General features: G+C 35.5%; 1 protein-coding gene and 1 long non-coding RNA gene across 2 annotated transcripts; one reads left to right on the top strand and one right to left on the bottom strand.

The window, feature by feature from the left end:
- Positions 1-302: 302 nt before the first annotated feature.
- On the bottom strand, positions 303-791 carry LOC111831722. The gene is made up of 2 exons (XR_002834869.1): positions 710-791; positions 303-515 (listed from the first exon to the last, which is right to left on the bottom strand). It is a non-coding gene; the product is annotated as an uncharacterized LOC111831722 (long non-coding RNA).
- Positions 792-6,097: 5,306 nt separating this feature from the next.
- LOC17893842 (protein CHROMATIN REMODELING 5) lies at positions 6,098-18,325 on the top strand. Its single transcript, XM_006296527.2, has 31 exons — positions 6,098-6,363; positions 7,008-7,820; positions 7,962-8,029; positions 8,240-8,659; positions 9,062-9,286; positions 9,405-9,488; positions 9,784-9,843; positions 9,972-10,075; positions 10,249-10,300; positions 10,684-10,747; positions 11,186-11,279; positions 11,367-11,454; positions 11,577-11,711; positions 11,989-12,180; positions 12,270-12,337; positions 12,748-12,841; positions 12,935-13,059; positions 13,137-13,200; positions 13,352-13,558; positions 13,958-14,200; positions 14,288-14,398; positions 14,738-14,824; positions 14,911-15,090; positions 15,347-15,427; positions 15,536-15,781; positions 15,997-16,152; positions 16,250-16,427; positions 16,512-16,693; positions 16,788-17,141; positions 17,239-17,332; positions 17,513-18,325. Exons 2-31 carry the CDS (start codon positions 7,091-7,093, stop codon positions 17,902-17,904), a joined length of 5,178 nt encoding a protein of 1,725 aa, XP_006296589.1. The 5' UTR covers positions 6,098-6,363; positions 7,008-7,090; the 3' UTR covers positions 17,905-18,325.
- The last annotated feature ends 785 nt before the right edge of the window (positions 18,326-19,110 follow it).

Below are 19,110 nucleotides of genomic sequence, written 5' to 3'. Positions count from 1 at the left end.
AAAATTTTGCATTAAATAGTAATTTAATTTTTTATTGATTAATATTGAATAAACATCACCAATCGTAAATAATTTTCATCAATATATATTAAATAAACCCATGTGTAGCGTAGATTTAAAACCTAGCTCCGCCAAAATGGTGCATGGAAGAAGAAGGATATGTTTGTGATTTTAAGGGTAATTCTGTATTTTACCCATGTTTTTAGAAGTTTTATTTACATGTTCGCCACTTATTCTTTGATTTAATATTTTTGTAATCATATGACATGAAGCAAAAATACTCTATTAGAAAAATAATAATTATAAAGACTCCACTTTATTACTTTATAATGATAATATTAATATTTAACCAAAACTACAACAACAAAGAAGTCCACTGCCAAGAGGAGCTATGCATGTGCATGTAGTATCTTTTGGGAATTCAGGCGGTCCACATCGATCCGTACAATCATAGTTAAACTTGCATGGACCTCTAAAATTACACACTCCAGGCATAATATCGTCTGCCTTCAACACTATACATCAAATTCCAACGAAAACAAAACTGTGATCATGAGTAGTGTATACTATATTTCTTTTTCCAATATAAACGAAATCATATATATATATATATATGCACAACAAAACTTTCAAGTAAAAATATATATATATACAAGTGAGTTTTATAAGAACTAAAAAAGACAAGAACAGAGTTAAATAAAATGTTTACCTTGAGAAGTGAACATGAGAGAATATGTGATGAGAAGGAGGGCTGCAAGTTGAAACTTTGACAAAGCCATTTTTGTTTGAATGATTTTTATTTTCTGGAACATGCCTACATATATATACACATATGTTAGTCAACACTTCTACACCTTAAATGGTAGTAAATTTAATGTGTTTAGAAAATAAGATAAAAAGGGTAGTAAGCAACTATGTTTGTTTCTAGTCAAATATATGAATCCAGTTTTGGTAATACGTTTTCATTTTCAGAAAAAAATCCAAATCCTATCTTAAGGATGATTTATTCCAAGAAAAAAAAAAGAGAAACAAATTCCTGCCCAAAACTAAAATAAAATCACTTCAAAACAATTCAAAATAAAGTGAGAAAACAGTAATGACATGACCCTTTTTAAGGCAATTTGTAGTTTATATGTAACTGAAATATGCTGGGGAAGTTTCTGATATTAATGTAGGTTAAATGGTGATGATGTGGTTTGGATAAACTTCATGACTTTTTCAAGTCCTAACTTGGATAAGAGGCTTGTGGTGTGTTCTTGCGACAACACTGGTCAGGCTTGGATATATATTCTGGGGGATACTAAATTGATCAGTAAAACTCGTATAGATGATATGGTTAGTTGTTGGCCTTTGCACTGCACCTTCGGTTCCTGCTCGAGACCGAAGAGAAGAACTGGTAGAAACACAAACGTAGCTTTATTACATTTTTGGCTTCTTGTTTGGTACGTTATAGAGAAAGCTGCCTAAATTTGATTTGAGTTTTGGTGTTTTAAACTATAGATTTTGCTAATTCTTCACTCTTTCTTTTTGGAAAATTTTAGATAAAAGCCATGAATTATTTAAGCTAGAGGCCATAGCCACAAATATTAAGGCACGTGGATTTGTTTTACTATTATATATTAAAATAAAGGGAAAATTCCATTAAAATTCTTCAACTAATTACGATAAGCTTTTTAATACCCCAACTAGTTTTTGTACCCAGAAAAATACTTTAACTTTTTTTAATACCCATTTTAAATCATCAAGTATGATTATTATATTACATTACATCATAGAGGAAACAGTTTCTTTATATTACATTACATAAGTATGAATACCCATTAAAATGATTATTATGATTACTCGGTTTCTTTCTATGATTTGGTTTTAAAAGCTTATGTTTTACTTACCCGATTGAGTTGCTCTAGTGGATTGTTGAGTTGTGCATTTGCAGGTTCTATTGCTACTCATTGTTCTATGTTAACTAGGAATTTTTTGTATTTGTTGTTGCCCTGCTTCACAATGTGGGTTCAATTGAAGTTTATTTATCACAATCGGTACCTTAGGCTGATTGTTAAACATGAACCGCAAATGAATTTCCTTAATTGAGCACTTTTTTCAACTCACTGAGATACTCAGCAGAAAAGCTTTTTTCATCAGTAGAAGATAACACAAAAAGATTTTTGGAATAAGCTTTAAACTTGAAAGAAGTGATGCTTAAATAAAAAAATCTTTAATAAAAAAAAATAAGTTAAAACCATCAAAAGATAACACCTGTCTTTTTAAATAAAAAGCTTTTTTCATCAGCAGAAAATCTTTTTGTGTTATCTTCTGCTGATGAAAAAAGCTTTTCTGCTGACTATCTCAGTGAGTTGAAACAGAAGCAGGATAAAAATGATAGATACGTGGCTGCTCTACGGGGAGAGACGCTTACCAGGAAGCCTTATCAAAGAATCCAACCAGTGCCAAAGCTAGATGACACAAAGACAACCAAACCTCAGTAAGGATGAATTCTTTGAAGGGTCAGTGTTAGTGGATGATTCTCATTTGGATCTTTATATATTTTGATGCAACGATGGCATGTTTCATGGCTGTAATGTTTTTTATTTGTATTGGCATCGGGTGGCACAACTTTTGTGCTACGTCAATGAATAAATCTCTAAACCCCATGTTTTGTACATTGCTTCTTTCTTAAGGTTTTTTTATATATAATTTTGACTTGTATTTTATTTGTCTTTTTATTTTCAAATCTGTTTTATATTTATTTTTATAAGTTTTCAATTTATTAATAATTTATTTAATTTTAAAATTTAACAATATATTAATATTATTATATTATTAAAACTCTAAGATACTAGAGGTTTAACCAATAATCACCTCAAAATCAAAAATTCTTAACTTACACTTTTTCATTATTAATATACCTATTAATGTATAAGATACATACTCAAGAATACACCCTTAATGATGCTCTTATGAACACAACATCATAAGAAAACTCTTATTTGCCAAAGTGTAATAGTGTTAAAACTAAACAAAAATGCATAATGAGAAAATAAGAAACAACTCTCTGAAACTGGAATCCAAATTGATAAGCTTATTCCTCGACTTGCTTCTCAAACCACTTTATGAATCTTGCTTTCATTCTTGCCTTTGATTCCCAAGTCTCTTCCAAGATACCATCACAGTCCCATTGGACTCCCACCAATGGAATCTTCTTACGCCGAAGTTCCTTGACCCTCCTCTCGAGAAGGATCACTGGTCTCGTCTCCAACGTCATGTTAAGTTGAAGATCTGCAGAAATCTTAGCCAACACTTCATCATCTTCATCATCGACACATTAAAAACCTCATTAATTGCCTGAATAACTTAGGGTAACTCTAGCCGATACGCAACCGGTCCAACCCGCTTAACAATCTTGAAAGGATCCATATACCTCCGAGTCAGCTTAGTAACGCTAAGGGACTTGTTATGAACCTGCGGCATAGCCATCTTGAAATACACTCTATTTTCGACCTCAAACTCAAGCTTTTTTCGCCTCTTATCGACATAACTCTTATGCCGATCCTCAGCTTCTCTCATGTTCAGCTTCCAAACCCGGATTATCTCCCATGTTTCCTGCACAAAATCCGCACCTAATATGCTCCTCTCCCCCACTTGGGTCTCGCATAACGGTGTCCTACATGGCCTCCCATACAAAGCCTTAAAAGGAGCCATGCCAATACTCGTCTGGTAGCTATTGTTATACGCAAACTCTACCAAGCTCAAATGATCCACCCAATGACCACCCCAGTCCAGTACACACATCCTCAACAAATCCAGTACTTCTTAGCCAAAACTGCCGCTCCATCAGTCTTCTTAATGGCCAGAAAATGTGTACACTTAGTCAACCAGAAGGGAAATACACAATTCTAACTTAAGCACCCTAAAAGACTAACATTTTCCACTTAATCTATCACATCCTCAAGAACCCTAACTTTACTCAGACCCATAGATCATCCTAAACATCACAAACCCATAATTCTCCAAAAATACAAAATATCAAAGATGACAAGAAGATAAACAACAATGATCAAAGAACTAAGTGAAAAATCTTAATAACTTAAAAAAAATCTGAATCACAATTTTCTAGATTCTTTGGTGGCTAACACGACAAAAGCTCGATCCCTTGGGCAATGCCAAAAGAGACATATTTATAGTAATGTTGGGAAAACCCTAATACATAAAATGACAAAAGAAAAAGCGGTTCAGGAAACATGTTGACCCTGTTGGTCGAGTAAGTGCCTCTAGTGACAAGTAATTTCTTCTCTGCATCATTTCAACTTACTCGACCAACTTATTCGATCGTGTGCCTCGAGTAAGACAATCGAGTGACATGATGATTCTTCTAAATTCCGGGAGCTAACTCGAATGTCTCACCCGATCTGGTTGCTCGAGTGGCTTACTCGACCAGTCTGGTCGAGTGACATCCAAAAACACTCTAGACGTCTTCGCTTACTCGATCCGTCCCTCGACTGATCCCCTTGAGTGACATGGTCGAGTGACATGGTCGAGTGACTCAAATTCTTCTGCTTTGCTCTGCATATCTCCTAAGTACCTGAAAATGCTCCAAAATGCAGAATGTATACATGACACGCATGATATGCGCAAAACTTACTTATTTATGCAAACCATGCAAAAGAGATCGAAAATGGTGCAAAATCAATAAGCTAATGATGCTAAAAAGATGATAAACACATGCTAAAAAGATGTACATATCATAGGGACAATGTAAAAAAGGTCCTCTCTATCGTCTAGGTACAATTATATTCCAGACCCCCGACATAGCTGGAAAGTCCCAAAGCACGTGAATGATAGATTCCTCACCACTCTTACAAACTTGACATGTACCACTATCAGAGAGTTATCAGCGTTGACGTTCCATATTTGTCATAATCACTTCACTCCCTGCCATAAAAACACTCTCACCTGGTCGGAAACCACAACCCGCCAAATACGAGCAAGAAACAAACCCAAGTACTGGTTTGGAGTGTCATCTTTCGTGAGAAGGCTATAGGCAGAACTGACTGAAAATTGCCCATTCGAATCCTCTCCCCAAGACAGCCAATCTTGCATACCAGTAACAGTGTCAACCACTACAACAGCTAAGCGCAAACGAACAGTCTCAGAAACATAAGGAACAATATTACTTAGGTTCCACCCGGTTTCATTACGCCATAGGTCACACAACCACACTAATTTAGCTCTAACTGGCAGTGGTTATACTCCCAAAGTGGACGGTTCAGTAGCCATTTATCCTCCCAAAATAAGACACTCTTACCGTTCCCTAGCACCCAACTAACCCCTGGGTATAACACCCAACTAACCCTAGCACCCAACTAAGAAATAAAGAAGATGATGGTATCTTACATTCTTTTTAAACTTAATTTTGATTATTAGTGTCAAATTTTGATAAACTATAAAATATCAGCTTTTGTAAAATTTAAAATACTAGGCATGCCACAACATCATAGGGTATGTACAAGATTTTGTGTAACCATCCATGTCATAAAGTAGAGACGATCCGAACTGTTTTTGCTAATAGAGATGAATATGTTTAGTTTTTAGCAATCAGAAATGAGATTAAAAATGTTTCTTCTTACATATTAGTTTATTTAGTGTTTTTAGTATTTTCAATGGTTTTAACTTAGTTTTTTTTTATTATACATTTTTCAAAAAAAAAAATTTATATCAATAAAAAGAAAATTTGGTTTAGTCAATAGGCTTCTTAGAATTTTTTTAAAATTTTTAAATCTTTATATTATTAATATTAATCTTTATATCAATACTACTATGACACAATCATTAATAACCATGTAACATATTATAATTCAAATAATTTTAACTTTATTTTGGTTATCACTAAATTAAAAACTTTTTCAACCCTAACACTAAATAAATAAATAAAAATGAATGATGAAATGAGCAGTCTCATATAAATAAATATATATAAAGAAAAAGAAAAAAAACGTTTTGATTAAAGAGAAAAACAAAATAATATTAATCGTCCGATAACCCAATCTCTCTCTTCCCCCAAACACAAATATACGCTTCCTCTCTCTCTCTCTCTCTCTCTCTCTCTCTCACTTCAAATCCTCCGAGACCTCTCTTCTTCTCGCAGCCGACGATCCATCCAAAAAAACCAAAACTCGTACGACGGTGATCGTCTTTCACCTACCTCGCCGACCTCTCCGTCATCGGAATTACGATCTACCACCACCAGAATCCGTTTTCTTTCGAGTCCGATACACACTTCCGAAAAAAATCCCAGAATACGTTTACGAATAGATTACAAACTTATCTTCCCAGTTTTTTTGAATTCGTCTTCGAGGATTAGATTTTCCGGTGAGATTTCTGTAATCGTGCTTGATTTTGAATTTGTTTCTGAAGAAGAAACAAAACTTGCGTGAGAATTGTTGCCCAGAGTTTATCTTCTCTTATGTGACTGTGTTTGAAATAGCTTCTTCTCTATTACTCCTTTGTGCTCCTTCTTCGACAGCGCTTGGGATGATTTTCTCGATTCGGATACCTAATTCTAGGGTTCATCTACCGTTTTTTTTTTTGTTCAATTGAACCATTCGAGATTTAGAGGGCTTTAGGATTCGATTTCGAGTTTTAATCGTTGTTTGCGTGATGGATCTGAGCTCGACCTTGCTTAGATACTGGAATGAGTTTCCTGATTGCGTAGACATTTTATCATTTTGTTTTGTTTGTTCTTGCTGAAGAGTAGAGTAGCATCTTACCTTGTTTATCTGAAAATCAGCTTCCGTTGGATCTGCTTTGTTTTGGCATTGATGGAGATGATATATTCATTCATGTCACATGTTCCTGGGATTATGGAATAAGCTTAATTTCAGTTGAAACATTGCTTTGCTTCTCTCTCTGGTGTGCTTAGTTTCCTGTTAATCATAAGCAAGTGTGGTTTTTATCAAAATTTTAGCATCATTTTGCTTAATAACTCATTTGTCTTCTTTTTTTCTTCTTCTTAGTTCTTTTGAGACGTTTAAAGATTGTTGCTGTCTTCGACTGCACGAGAGAGAGCTTACTTTAGTTGCTGACTTCATGTGAGAAGATGGCTTTCTTTAGAAACTACTCAAACGACACTGTCTCACATAATGTTCTGGATGAAAATGAGGAGCGGCAAAATGCTGCCACTTTTCAGAGTTCACCTTTGAATGAAGATGTGGATGGTACCTATAGTGAAAGAGGCTTTGATATGAACATGGATGTACAGTATCAAACTGACCCAGAACCAGGATGTAGTGTTAGGCAGCAAAATCAGACAGCAATTGATGATGTACCGGGTCCTGTGGATTCCCATTATCAACCTTCGGGAAGGAGAATGGGTGTAACAGGGAGGTGGGGTTCCACATTTTGGAAAGACTGTCAACCAATGGGACAGAGAGAGGGCTCTGATCCTGCCAAAGATTCACAATCCGGTTACAAAGAAGCATACCATTCTGAAGATAATCTCTCAAATGAACGGAGTGAAAAGTTAGATTCTGAAAATGAAAATGAGGAGGACAATGAAATGAACAAACATCAAAGTGGTCAAGCTGATGTCCCAGCAGATGAAATGTTGTCTGATGAATATTATGAACAGGATGAAGATAATCAAAGCGACCATGTGAACTACAAAGGGTATAGTAATCCTACAAATTCTAGATCACTGCCGAAGACAGGATCTTCTATCCATAGCAACTCAAGGGCCTCAAGAGCAATTCACAAAAACATTCACTATACTGAGAGTAATGATGACCACAATGGTGATGCCGATATAGACTATGAAGAGGAGGAAGATGGTAAACTCTTGTAAATTTCATTCATTGATAGATTGACAACATTGTTTACTAGAACTTGTGTCTATGTTTTTTCCTCTGAGTACTTCCTACGCCAAGTGCTTGGTCTAAACTTCAGTAACATTTTATCTTATTTCTCATCAGGGGATGACCCTGAAGATGCTGATTTTGAGCCCGATGATACTGTTGATGATGGTGGTGCAAGGAAAAAGGTTTGACTTCTTACCATTCTTGTGTTGTGATACATATTCTTTACAATGAAGCTAAAACTGAACAAAATAATGGAGATACTTTTCTGAGATATTTTTTAACTAAGTTTGCTATTCAGAAGAAGTCTTTGCTCTAGTAACATTTTGTGTTCTAGCCCTGTAACTTGTTATAGTTTTGATGGGAATTCTTACAACTGGGTGGTTGTTTGATAGCATGGCCAAGGTTGGGACGTTTCTGATGAAGATCCTGAGAGTGATGATGATATCGATCTTTCCGATTACGAGGATGACTATGGCACAAAAAAGCCCAAGGTTAGGCAACAAGGTAAAGGTTTCCGGAAATCAAGCTCTGGACTCGAACGAAAATCATTCCATGCTTCTAATCGACAAAAGAGGAAAACGTCATATCAAGTTGACGGCTCAGAGGAGGACTCTGATAATGACAACGATGAGGGTTTTAGAAGCCTGGCCAGAAGAGGCACAACTCTCCGACAAAACAATGGCAGGTCAACCAATGACATAGGACAGAGTAGTGAAGTTCGCAGCTCCACCCGATCAGTTCGTAAAGTCTCTTATGTAGAGAGTGAAGACAGTGAAGATATAGATGATGGGAAAAATCGTAAAAACCAAAAGGTATGTATCTTGTTATTTTTTAAGGTTATCCATTTTCGCACCACTCAATGTGCTTATGTTTTCCTGTGGGAATCTGATGCATTTAAAAAAATCTGGGAGCAGTGTCATTAGCCTTTTCTAATGCTGTCTAAATAACTTAAATTTATAGTTATAATCTGCACACTGTACATACTATCTTTATGTTGGAAACATGATAAATTTAGTAAATTTCCGTATTGGTGAGCTGCATCTGGAGAATTTATGTTTTTTTTAATTTGATTAACTCCAACTATTCGACTGGAACAGCCAGTAATATGAACTACTAGACTTTGAGTGAAAGCAACGACCTTTGGAAGCCTTGCCTTGCTGTTTAACGAACTTATATTCTCAGTTTTTCTCTTTCGTCTGTTATATGCTCGTTAGGATGACATTGAAGAGGAGGATGCGGATGCTATTGAAAAAGTGCTCTGGCATCAGCTGAAGGGTATGGGTGAAGATGCTCCAACAAATAACAAATCAACAGTTCCTGTTCTAGTAAGCCAACTGTTTGATTCTGAGCCAGATTGGAATGAAATGGAATTCCTTATAAAATGGAAAGGCCAATCACACTTGCACTGTCAGTGGAAAACGTTGAGCGATCTCCAAAATGTACATCCCTTGGACACCTTTTTTAATTTATGCTTGATCAATCTATTGCATTTCTTTGTGAAAATGCGATTTTCATTTCTAATTTTTGCTTTGTTACCTATGGTCTGTGCTCCTTCAGCTTAGTGGGTTCAAGAAGGTTCTTAACTATACGAAGAAAGTGACGGAGGAGATTAGGTACAGGACAGCACTCTCAAGAGAGGAGGTAATGTTTGAATGTCTGGGAGATTTCTGCTTTTTATTATCTTTATATGTACATGGAAGAATGCCATAAGATGCAACACTAATGGTCCATATCATGGTTATATTCCTTATTTAGTTTGTGAAACCATGTTTACCACGCAAGATGATAACTTTTTGTTTGTATTTTGGCATTATCATATTAAACATGTGATGCTATCGTCTGTGTAGGGATATATGTCAAACAGATCTGCCAAAAATCTTATTATGGTTCATAAATCTGAAATTCTTTCACTTGATACATTTTTCAACCTTTGTAGATTGAGGTCAATGATGTGAGCAAAGAAATGGATCTGGACATCATTAAGCAGAATAGTCAGGTAGTGTGTTCATTCCATCAAACTTGCAATCTCATTTCACGTCTCATCCACTACTGGTTTACAATTATTGCTTTCGCAATTTATATTGGAGTATTCCTCCTGTGAGCTAATTTATTTGTATTATTTAGGTAGAAAGAATAATTGCAGATCGAATCAGCAAAGATGGTTTAGGGGATGTTGTGCCAGAGTATCTAGTTAAGTGGCAAGGGCTATCTTATGCTGAAGCAACTTGGTATGTTCTCTAACACTCTGGATGATTCTTGAAGCTTGTTTCCTTTTTTTTTTTTATGGTGATTGAGTGTTGTTTCATAAATTGAGAAGCATGCTATAAAATGATCTAGAATTTGTACTTATGTATTCCTTTACCTCCCAAGTATCATTTTCTTCCTGTCTTTTTCTTTTTAGGGAGAAGGATGTCGATATAGCATTTGCACAAGTTGCTATTGATGAGTACAAGGTAGAGTCTGATTTTTTGTTATAATTATGCTTTAACTTTACCATTTGGCTTTTATTTTGTAACTCTTTTTCCAACTATGTCCTTATTCTCTCTCTGAAGTAGTACTAAGAATATTGTGTTCAAATTCTGTGTCAGTTCTTCGAAAAATGCAGTTTACATCTTGTTTTGTATTATTCTACATGGAAATACAGATTCTTAACAAAATATTATGCAAATTATTTTAGTGAGTCTTAATGTTCAGGTTTATAACAGTGCGATTATGCTTGTCAATCCCTAATCTATTATTTAGACTAGTGTATACATTGGTCTATTTCTGCAGAATCAGATCCATAAAAAAATTTAAGTTGCTTTAATACTTGAAGTAATTTCTATCTATGATTCAGGCTCGTGAAGTTTCAATTGCAGTGCAAGGGAAAATGGTGGAACAGCAGCGTACAAAAGGAAAAGGTTTGTTACATAAAATCATCTGTTTTGCATTTTTTTTTTTTCACATTATTTTGTAAACATATGATAAATTAATCTTCATTAGAGAAACTACCTTACCTTGTTAACTGGTTCTTTTTTTGTTTTGGTCTCTGCATTCTTCATCTCGCCAATCCAAAAGAGAACTCATGTATAATTTGATTATAAACTGCAGCGTCGTTGTCTTTTATTCATTCACATAAGAATGTGACTGAGACAGTGTAATATTAAATTTAACGAAATATTTAAGAGAGGCATCACTTTATTTCTATGGTGTCACTTAGCTATGTTTATGTTGAATGTGGTAATTCTCTGTTTTGTCTTTCATTCCAAAGTATGCCTCCGTTCCCACTTTATATCCGAGATATAGGGTAGGTGAAAAATATTTTTCTAATGCTTAGTTGTGGTTACTGTTTTGTGTAGCAAGTTTGAGGAAGCTTGATGAGCAGCCTGAGTGGCTAAGTGGAGGTACTCTGCGGGACTATCAGCTGGAGGGTTTGAATTTTCTTGTCAACAGGTGTGTTACGTATCTTACTTCCTAGTTTCTGAGGTTATGCTTTACTTTTCTGCTCGGTCTAATGGTTTGCTTCCTTCCATTTTCCAGCTGGCTTAATGATACTAATGTCATTTTGGCTGATGAAATGGGTCTTGGTAAAACAGTGCAGTCAGTTTCAATGCTTGGGTTTTTGCAGGTGAGAATTCTTTTCGTTTCAAGCTGAGTGTTCAAGTTTGCTCATGAGTTGAAATCTTGTTATCTTTTTCTTAACATTACCACATTTCATGAGCTAAGATTTCTCTTCTTTTTTTCTCGCAGAATACCCAACAAATTCCAGGTCCATTCCTTGTTGTTGTGCCTTTGTCAACACTAGCTAATTGGGCTAAAGAATTTAGAAAGTGGCTTCCTTGCATGAATATAATAGTATATGTTGGCACCCGGGCTAGTCGAGAGGTGAGAAACAAAACATATGATGTTCATGTTATATAGCTTCTAAGAATATTTAGGGTGTTAAGAGTTCTTCATGTATCCTCATTGTCTATCTGAATCTTTCATTTATCTAGTCAACCTTTTCTCTATCTGATTTGAATAGGCGCTGTGCTGTAGTTTTTTATTTATAGATCTTTGACGTTTTTGTATGACAGTAATATATATCTATTTCAATTTTTAACAACATATATACTTCTCTATCCATCTGGTGTTATTGATTTTGGTAAATCTCTGGCTTCAGGTATGCCAGCAATACGAATTTTACAATGAAAAGAAAGTAGGACGGCCCATAAAATTCAATGCACTGTTGACTACTTATGAAGTAGTTCTGAAGGATAAAGCTGTCCTCTCCAAGATTAAGTGGATTTACTTGATGGTGGATGAAGCACATCGGCTGAAAAATAGTGAGGCACAGCTCTACACAGCCCTTTTGGTATGTGTGACTTTTTAAAGAATTTTTATTTATTTTCATGGTTCCGATTTCAGTTGTTCAGAATTAGCCCTGTATCTTATCTGTTTCAGGAATTTAGTACGAAGAACAAATTGCTTATTACTGGTACTCCACTACAGAATAGTGTCGAAGAGCTTTGGTATGCTTTCTTCCCTTTTAAGCGTTTCTCTGGCTATGGCCTTCTTTCTTATTTCGGATTCATATTAATCCTGAAACTTGCAAGTTTATGTTCTTTGTTTCTTTGTTTTCTTTTTTTTTTTTTGGTCAAAGGTTTATGTTCTTTGTTTCATTGCTTGTTTATAATCTTTGACAGTGTTGATTTTGGTCTATGTGGTTGATCCACTCTTGACAGTTCTGATGACGTGTTTCTAATGTCACTGGCAAAGCTTATATTAGATTTCCTTTCTTTTTTATCATTATTTGTTTTATTGATGACATAGTGATTCGTTGCTAACACAATAAATGAATTACTTTCTTGTATCATATGCTACGCTTTTTATATTTTTGTTTTCTACTATTATGATGAAGGACTTATTCAATTTTTTGCAGGGCTTTGCTCCACTTTCTTGATCCTGGCAAGTTTAAAAATAAGGAGGAGTTCGTTGAAAACTACAAGAACCTTAGCTCATTCAATGAATCTGAGGTAAGCTTTGTCCATGAATTAGTAGTATGCTGCCTTGCTGAAGTATAATTTAAATCAGTTGTCCACTGGCTTATACTTTTTTTTGGAATTTAGCTCGCCAATCTTCATTTAGAATTGAGACCCCATATTCTAAGACGAGTAATTAAAGATGTTGAAAAGTCGTTGCCTCCAAAAATCGAACGTATACTAAGAGTTGAGATGTCCCCTCTTCAAAAACAGTAAGAATAACTTCAGCCGACGCTTTTGATTGGATAGCTTTAAATATTGGGACTTATATTCTGCTGTTCTATTTTAGGTATTACAAGTGGATACTAGAGCGCAACTTCCATGATTTAAATAAAGGGGTGCGCGGTAATCAGGTGGGTGACTCTCATATTTTTGGTTATAAAATAGTTATTTCCTTTTCCCCTGCACTTTAAGTTAGGTGGATTACTTTAATATCCATCCAAATTTTTAAGTTTGCAGGTATTATAATTGTCAAGCTAACAATCTCTGAGTTACTATCGACAGGTTTCACTTTTAAACATCGTGGTGGAGTTGAAGAAATGCTGCAATCATCCTTTCTTATTCGAGAGTGCAGACCATGGTTATGGGGGTGATATAAACGATAACTCTAAGCTAGATAAAATTATTCTAAGCAGTGGAAAGCTAGTTATCCTAGACAAGCTACTGGTTAGACTGCGTGAGACTAAGCATCGTGTGCTTATCTTTTCTCAGGTGCGGTTCAGTGACTTTTACTCTTTCTAGAGGATATTTTACTTAATTGAAATGTGGTTTTCTTTTCTGTAGTGTGGGTCCTATCATAATTTTTTTAACAGTTTCAGTTATGCTTATTTCCACATCTCATCAAATGGTTCAGAAACATACCTATGGTTTATCGTTTGTATAGGATTAGTACTTCACGTTATTTTTGGTTGTACTGCTTAGTTTATTATTGTGTGAAAAAACACTTCCTTTGTTGCTGTTACACAGAAGTTACTTTCTCTACAACTGTTTAGAGATCAAGTTTGTTTATGAAAACTGGAGCTCTTTTGGATTAGAAGCTCTTTTACCTTGTCGTTAGGCTTTTTGCATTGGTTACTCTTATAAAATCATTTTGTACTGTTTTCCTTGCAGATGGTTAGAATGTTAGATATCCTGGCGGAATACTTGTCTCTTAGAGGTTTCCAGTTCCAGAGACTAGATGGTAGTACTAAGGCAGAACTGCGTCAGCAGGCAATGGATCATTTTAATGCACCTGCTAGTGACGACTTTTGCTTTCTTCTTTCAACTCGAGCTGGTGGACTGGGTATCAATCTTGCTACTGCTGATACAGTCGTCATATTTGACTCTGACTGGAATCCACAGAATGACCTGCAGGTTTGCCTCCAACATAAATTCCTTACCTGTGAATTATTACTCTTTATTACTACTGCTGTTAATGGAATCCCAACCCTATTATATCAGGCCATGAGTCGAGCGCACAGAATTGGTCAACAAGAGGTCGTGAACATTTATAGATTTGTCACTAGCAAAAGTGTTGAAGAAGAGATCCTGGAGCGCGCGAAAAGAAAAATGGTACACTAGTTTTAGACGTATCAATGCTCAGATTATGTTTGCATGAATTATTTATCAGCACCAATGAATTCCTTAGTTCTGCATCCTCACCTACATGAAATGATTCAACTTTATCACTGTTGCCAATTCTTAACTTGCAATATTTGTCATTTTTTTTTTGGGGTTGTTCAATAATATTAGTTTCTCTTGTTCACTTCATTTGTGTCGTTATCTATTCATGTCCTAAGATTTATGTTAGGAAGTCCACCTGTGGATGAGATAGGTTCAAAACCCAAACTTTTATTTGTATCGGCTTAGTTATAGCAGGCTGTAACTTTTGTTTGGAACATCTTTGTTTAGGTACTTGACCACTTGGTCATTCAAAAATTGAATGCTGAGGGTAGGCTGGAGAAGCGAGAAACTAAAAAAGGAAGTAATTTTGACAAGGTAAGAGCAGTTTTTGAATGTTTATCATGGCTTTGTTGTCTCTTCCAAGGTTTAATTTCTCTATGTATGGCACATATGTATTCTAGAACGAGCTTTCTGCAATACTGAGATTTGGAGCGGAAGAACTTTTTAAAGAAGAGAAAAATGAAGAAGAAAGTAAAAAACGGCTGTTGAGTATGGATATTGATGAAATCTTAGAGAGGGCAGAGCAAGTTGAGGAAAAGGATACTGGTGAAACAGAACACGAACTGTTGGGTGCTTTTAAGGCAAGTTCAGATGTTTTTTTACTCTTTCCGTCTTTAGATTAAGTGAACCTAATAATTGCAAAGCAGCCTGAGGCTATTATTTGCTTCGTAGGCAGCTTGGTCTTTATTATGATACTAAAATCTTCTTTCAAATGCTGCTTTATGTGTTTCTTTTGTCCTTCTGGTCGTCGAAACCGGTTCTGGGCATAAATCTCTGAATCTATTTTCTTTTATATTTGTGTAATCCTTTACTCTGCTAACTTCTCTTTGCATTTAGGTTGCCAACTTTTGCAACGCTGAAGATGATGGGTCCTTCTGGAGTCGTTGGATAAAACCTGAATCTGTGGTTACGGCCGAAGTAAAAATTCTTCCTTCTATTAAATATGCCTCCTATGTCATTGGAATTTTTTTCTCACATATTCATATTAGATATTTCAGTTTCTAAACGTGTGTTACCTTTGTGTAGGAAGCTCTTGCACCACGGGCTGCTAGGACTACGAAGAGTTATGTGGATCCTAGCCAGCCTGACAGGACTAGTAAAAGAAAAAAGAAAGGATCTGAGCCTCCGGAGCATACAGAAAGAACTCAAAAGCGCAGAAAAACTGAATATTTTGTTCCTTCGACCCCAATATTAGAGGGGACTTCAGCTCAAGTGAGAGGCTGGTCTTATGGAAATCTTCCTAAGAGAGATGCGCAACGATTTTATCGAACTGTATGTCAAAATTGTTCTTATTTAATGTTTCTTTCTGCATATTTTCTAAGTACTGGAAAAAGGTTTGAATTTAAGGCTCCTCAATTTGTTATGCTGCAATGATTTCATGATTTTTGTTATGGTTCCCTCTGCACCATTAGTTTCTAAGTGGTTTACTTACTTTTATTTTCAAATTGTTGTACTGACGCTTGTTACATGTCTCATGTTTAATTCAGGTCATGAAGTTTGGGAACCATAACCAAATTGCATGTATTGCAGAAGAGGTGGGTGGTGTTGTTGAAGCAGCTCCGGAGGAAGCTCAAGTTGAGCTGTTTGATGCTTTACTTGATGGTTGTAGGGAATCTGTTGAAACAGAAAATTTTGAACCAAAGGTACCACCTGAAATAAAACATCTGAATTGGAGACTCTTTTGTTTTCCTAATTGTTCACTTGGATATTTCCAATCTTCCTGTTTTTTATCCTCTGCAGGGTCCTGTGCTGGATTTCTTTGGTGTGCCAGTAAAAGCGAACGAACTATTAAAACGTGTGCAAGGGCTTCAGCTCCTATCAAAGCGCATTAGTCGATATGACGATCCAATTTCACAATTCCGGGTGTTGTCATACCTTAAACCGTCAAATTGGTCAAAGGGTTGCGGTTGGAATCAGAGTATGTGTAACCTAATTCAATATTATCTTATAAGCTGTCTTGTGTATTTTCATCCTAATTCATTTTATTATTTGTTGTTCTCAGTCGATGATGCGAGATTGCTTCTGGGAATACTTTATCATGGTTTTGGAAATTGGGAAAAGATAAGATTAGATGAGAGCCTTGGACTTACAAAGAAGATTGCTCCTGTTGAACTTCAACACCATGAGACTTTTCTACCTCGTGCTCCAAACTTGAAGGAGCGTGCCACTGCACTTCTGGAAATGGTGCATATTACTTGCTATGATTTCTCTTAGTTATTAATTTTGTTATAACCTTCCTTGAAGAAGAGAATGACAGTATGAAGTTTACTTTTACCAGGAACTTGCTGCAGCAGGAGGGAAAAATACAAATGCCAAAGCATCCCGTAAAAATTCAAAAAAGGTTAAAGATAATCTTATGAATCAATTTAAAGCACCTGCCAGAGACCGAAGAGGAAAACCGGGTCCTGCCAATATAAGTTTAGTATCAACAAAAGATGGATCTCGGAAAACACAAAAAGCTGAGCCATTAGTGAAGGAAGAAGGAGAAATGTCTGATGATGAGGAAGTTTACGAGCAGTTCAAGGAGCAGAAATGGATGGAATGGTGTGAAGATGTCTTGGCTGATGAAATCAAAACTCTTGGACGTTTACAAAGATTGCAAACCACGAGTGCAGATCTGCCAAAGGAGAAGGTTTCATTTTTATTATTCTTCTCTTCCATCGTTCATAGTGGCACATTGATGTGTCTTTATCTGATCTTTCTCAAAACTCCTTGTGTCCACCACGCAGGTGCTTTTCAAAATCCGGAGATATTTGGAAATCCTAGGGCGAAGAATAGATGAAATTGTTTTAGAACACGAAGAAGATTTATACAAGCAAGATAGTAAGTAACACAATCTCTGGTTACTTTGCCGCCACATTTCTGTTTTTGGATAAATTCAGAATCAAAACTTGATGATAATTGGATAAACCCTGCTAGCCTCTTAAGTCGCAAAATACGCTTATACTCAGATAACAATTTTAATGTCCATGGTTGTATCATTGATGGGGAATCAAAATGCAGGAATGACAATGAGATTGTGGAACTATGTTTCAACTTTCTCAAATTTGTCGGGGGATCGACTCAATCAGATATACTCCAAACTGAAGCAGGAGAAAGAAGAAGAGGAAGGGGTTGGACCATCGCACCTCAATGGCTCATCTGCTGGCTTTGGTTCTAGGAACTTCCAGAGGCAACAAAAATTCAAAACAGCAGGGAATTCCCAAGGATCACAGCAAGTATATAAAGGCATTGACACAGCAAAGTTTGAAGCATGGAAACGGAGAAGAAGAACAGAAAACGACCCGCAGTCTGAGCGACCCCCGGTAACCAACTCTAACTCACTGGGAATACTCGGCCCCGGGCCATTGGATAGAAACCATCGGGCACGTCAAACTGGGTTTCCCCCGAGATAAGTAATACTATGTTCTGGTACCCATACAATATGCTGTGCATTTGCCGGTTGAACTCTGGTTTTACAATAGATACGCGGAAGATTTCATTTTTTAAACGAAAGTCGGAAACACAGCAGCAATGGTTCGGTTTCGGTTGGCTCAAATTGGAGATTAGCATGCCTCTGACTAGCTGATGCTGACGCTGACGGAATGATATATATACCGGAGAAAATAACTTTTGTTATTCAGAGCAAAGAGATGAGATAGCACTTACCAGCTGGGTTTGCTTAGGTATAAAAATAGTTGTGGATGTAGTCTTGAGTTGCTGAACTCCATTTCCTTTTTTCTTATATATCTATATATATGTTTACCCATTTGGAATAGAGCAAATTGTACATTACCCAGTTTTGTTAATTTTAATTTTTACATTATATTCTGTGTTTTCTTATGTTTTTACATTTCGAAAGTTTCAATGAAAAACCCACACCATCATTTGTATAGTTGTTGCTACTTGTTATACTTAGGTATTGTAGAAACCTTTAGAACCAATGTTGTATTTTACGAACGAATCAAGAAAAAAACTGATAGGTTGTCATTTTATACGTGATGGGGAACACATCTTATGTCTACATCGATTCAACCTCGCTAACATCGGCACCAAAAAGCTCTTGGAGAGAAGGATTTCGAACGTAAACATAATTTTGGAATCAAATGATAACATAACCTTTATTTTTTTTAAAGAAATTTCTCAAAATACTATATGTTAGATTTTTTTTTTTTTTTTTTTTTTATCAACAACTATAATTAAAATTGACTCAAATACTATATTTTTAATTTTTGTTACCAAAAATATCAAATGTTCTAAACATATTTTAATTTTTCAAAAACAAATACCACAAACATACCAAAGTCGAGTGGAGCTAACTCATCAATAGTTATAGTTATAGAATAATCAATCAAGAGGTAATTAAAAAAAAAGCAAACAATATATTTATAGATATGCTATTTATTTTATTTTATTTTAGAATAAATAAGAGATTTCGAACCGAAACAAATACATTTTATCAGGTCCGAGACCATACCAGATAATGTATTTATCGATATGTTATTTTTGCCATTTAAGAAATCCTTTTTCCAATTTAAACTGTTTATATTATACATGTAATTTAAAAAAGCATTTCAATATATTAATTTCGGTAATTTTGTCATTTATTAGCCAAAAGTGAG

Source organism: Capsella rubella, unplaced genomic scaffold (genome assembly GCF_000375325.1).
Source record: "Capsella rubella cultivar Monte Gargano unplaced genomic scaffold, Caprub1_0 scaffold_3, whole genome shotgun sequence".
Lineage (NCBI taxonomy): Eukaryota > Viridiplantae > Streptophyta > Magnoliopsida > Brassicales > Brassicaceae > Capsella > Capsella rubella.
The sequence above is the reverse complement of the archived record's forward strand: the minus strand, read 5'-3'. Positions and strand labels throughout refer to the sequence as shown.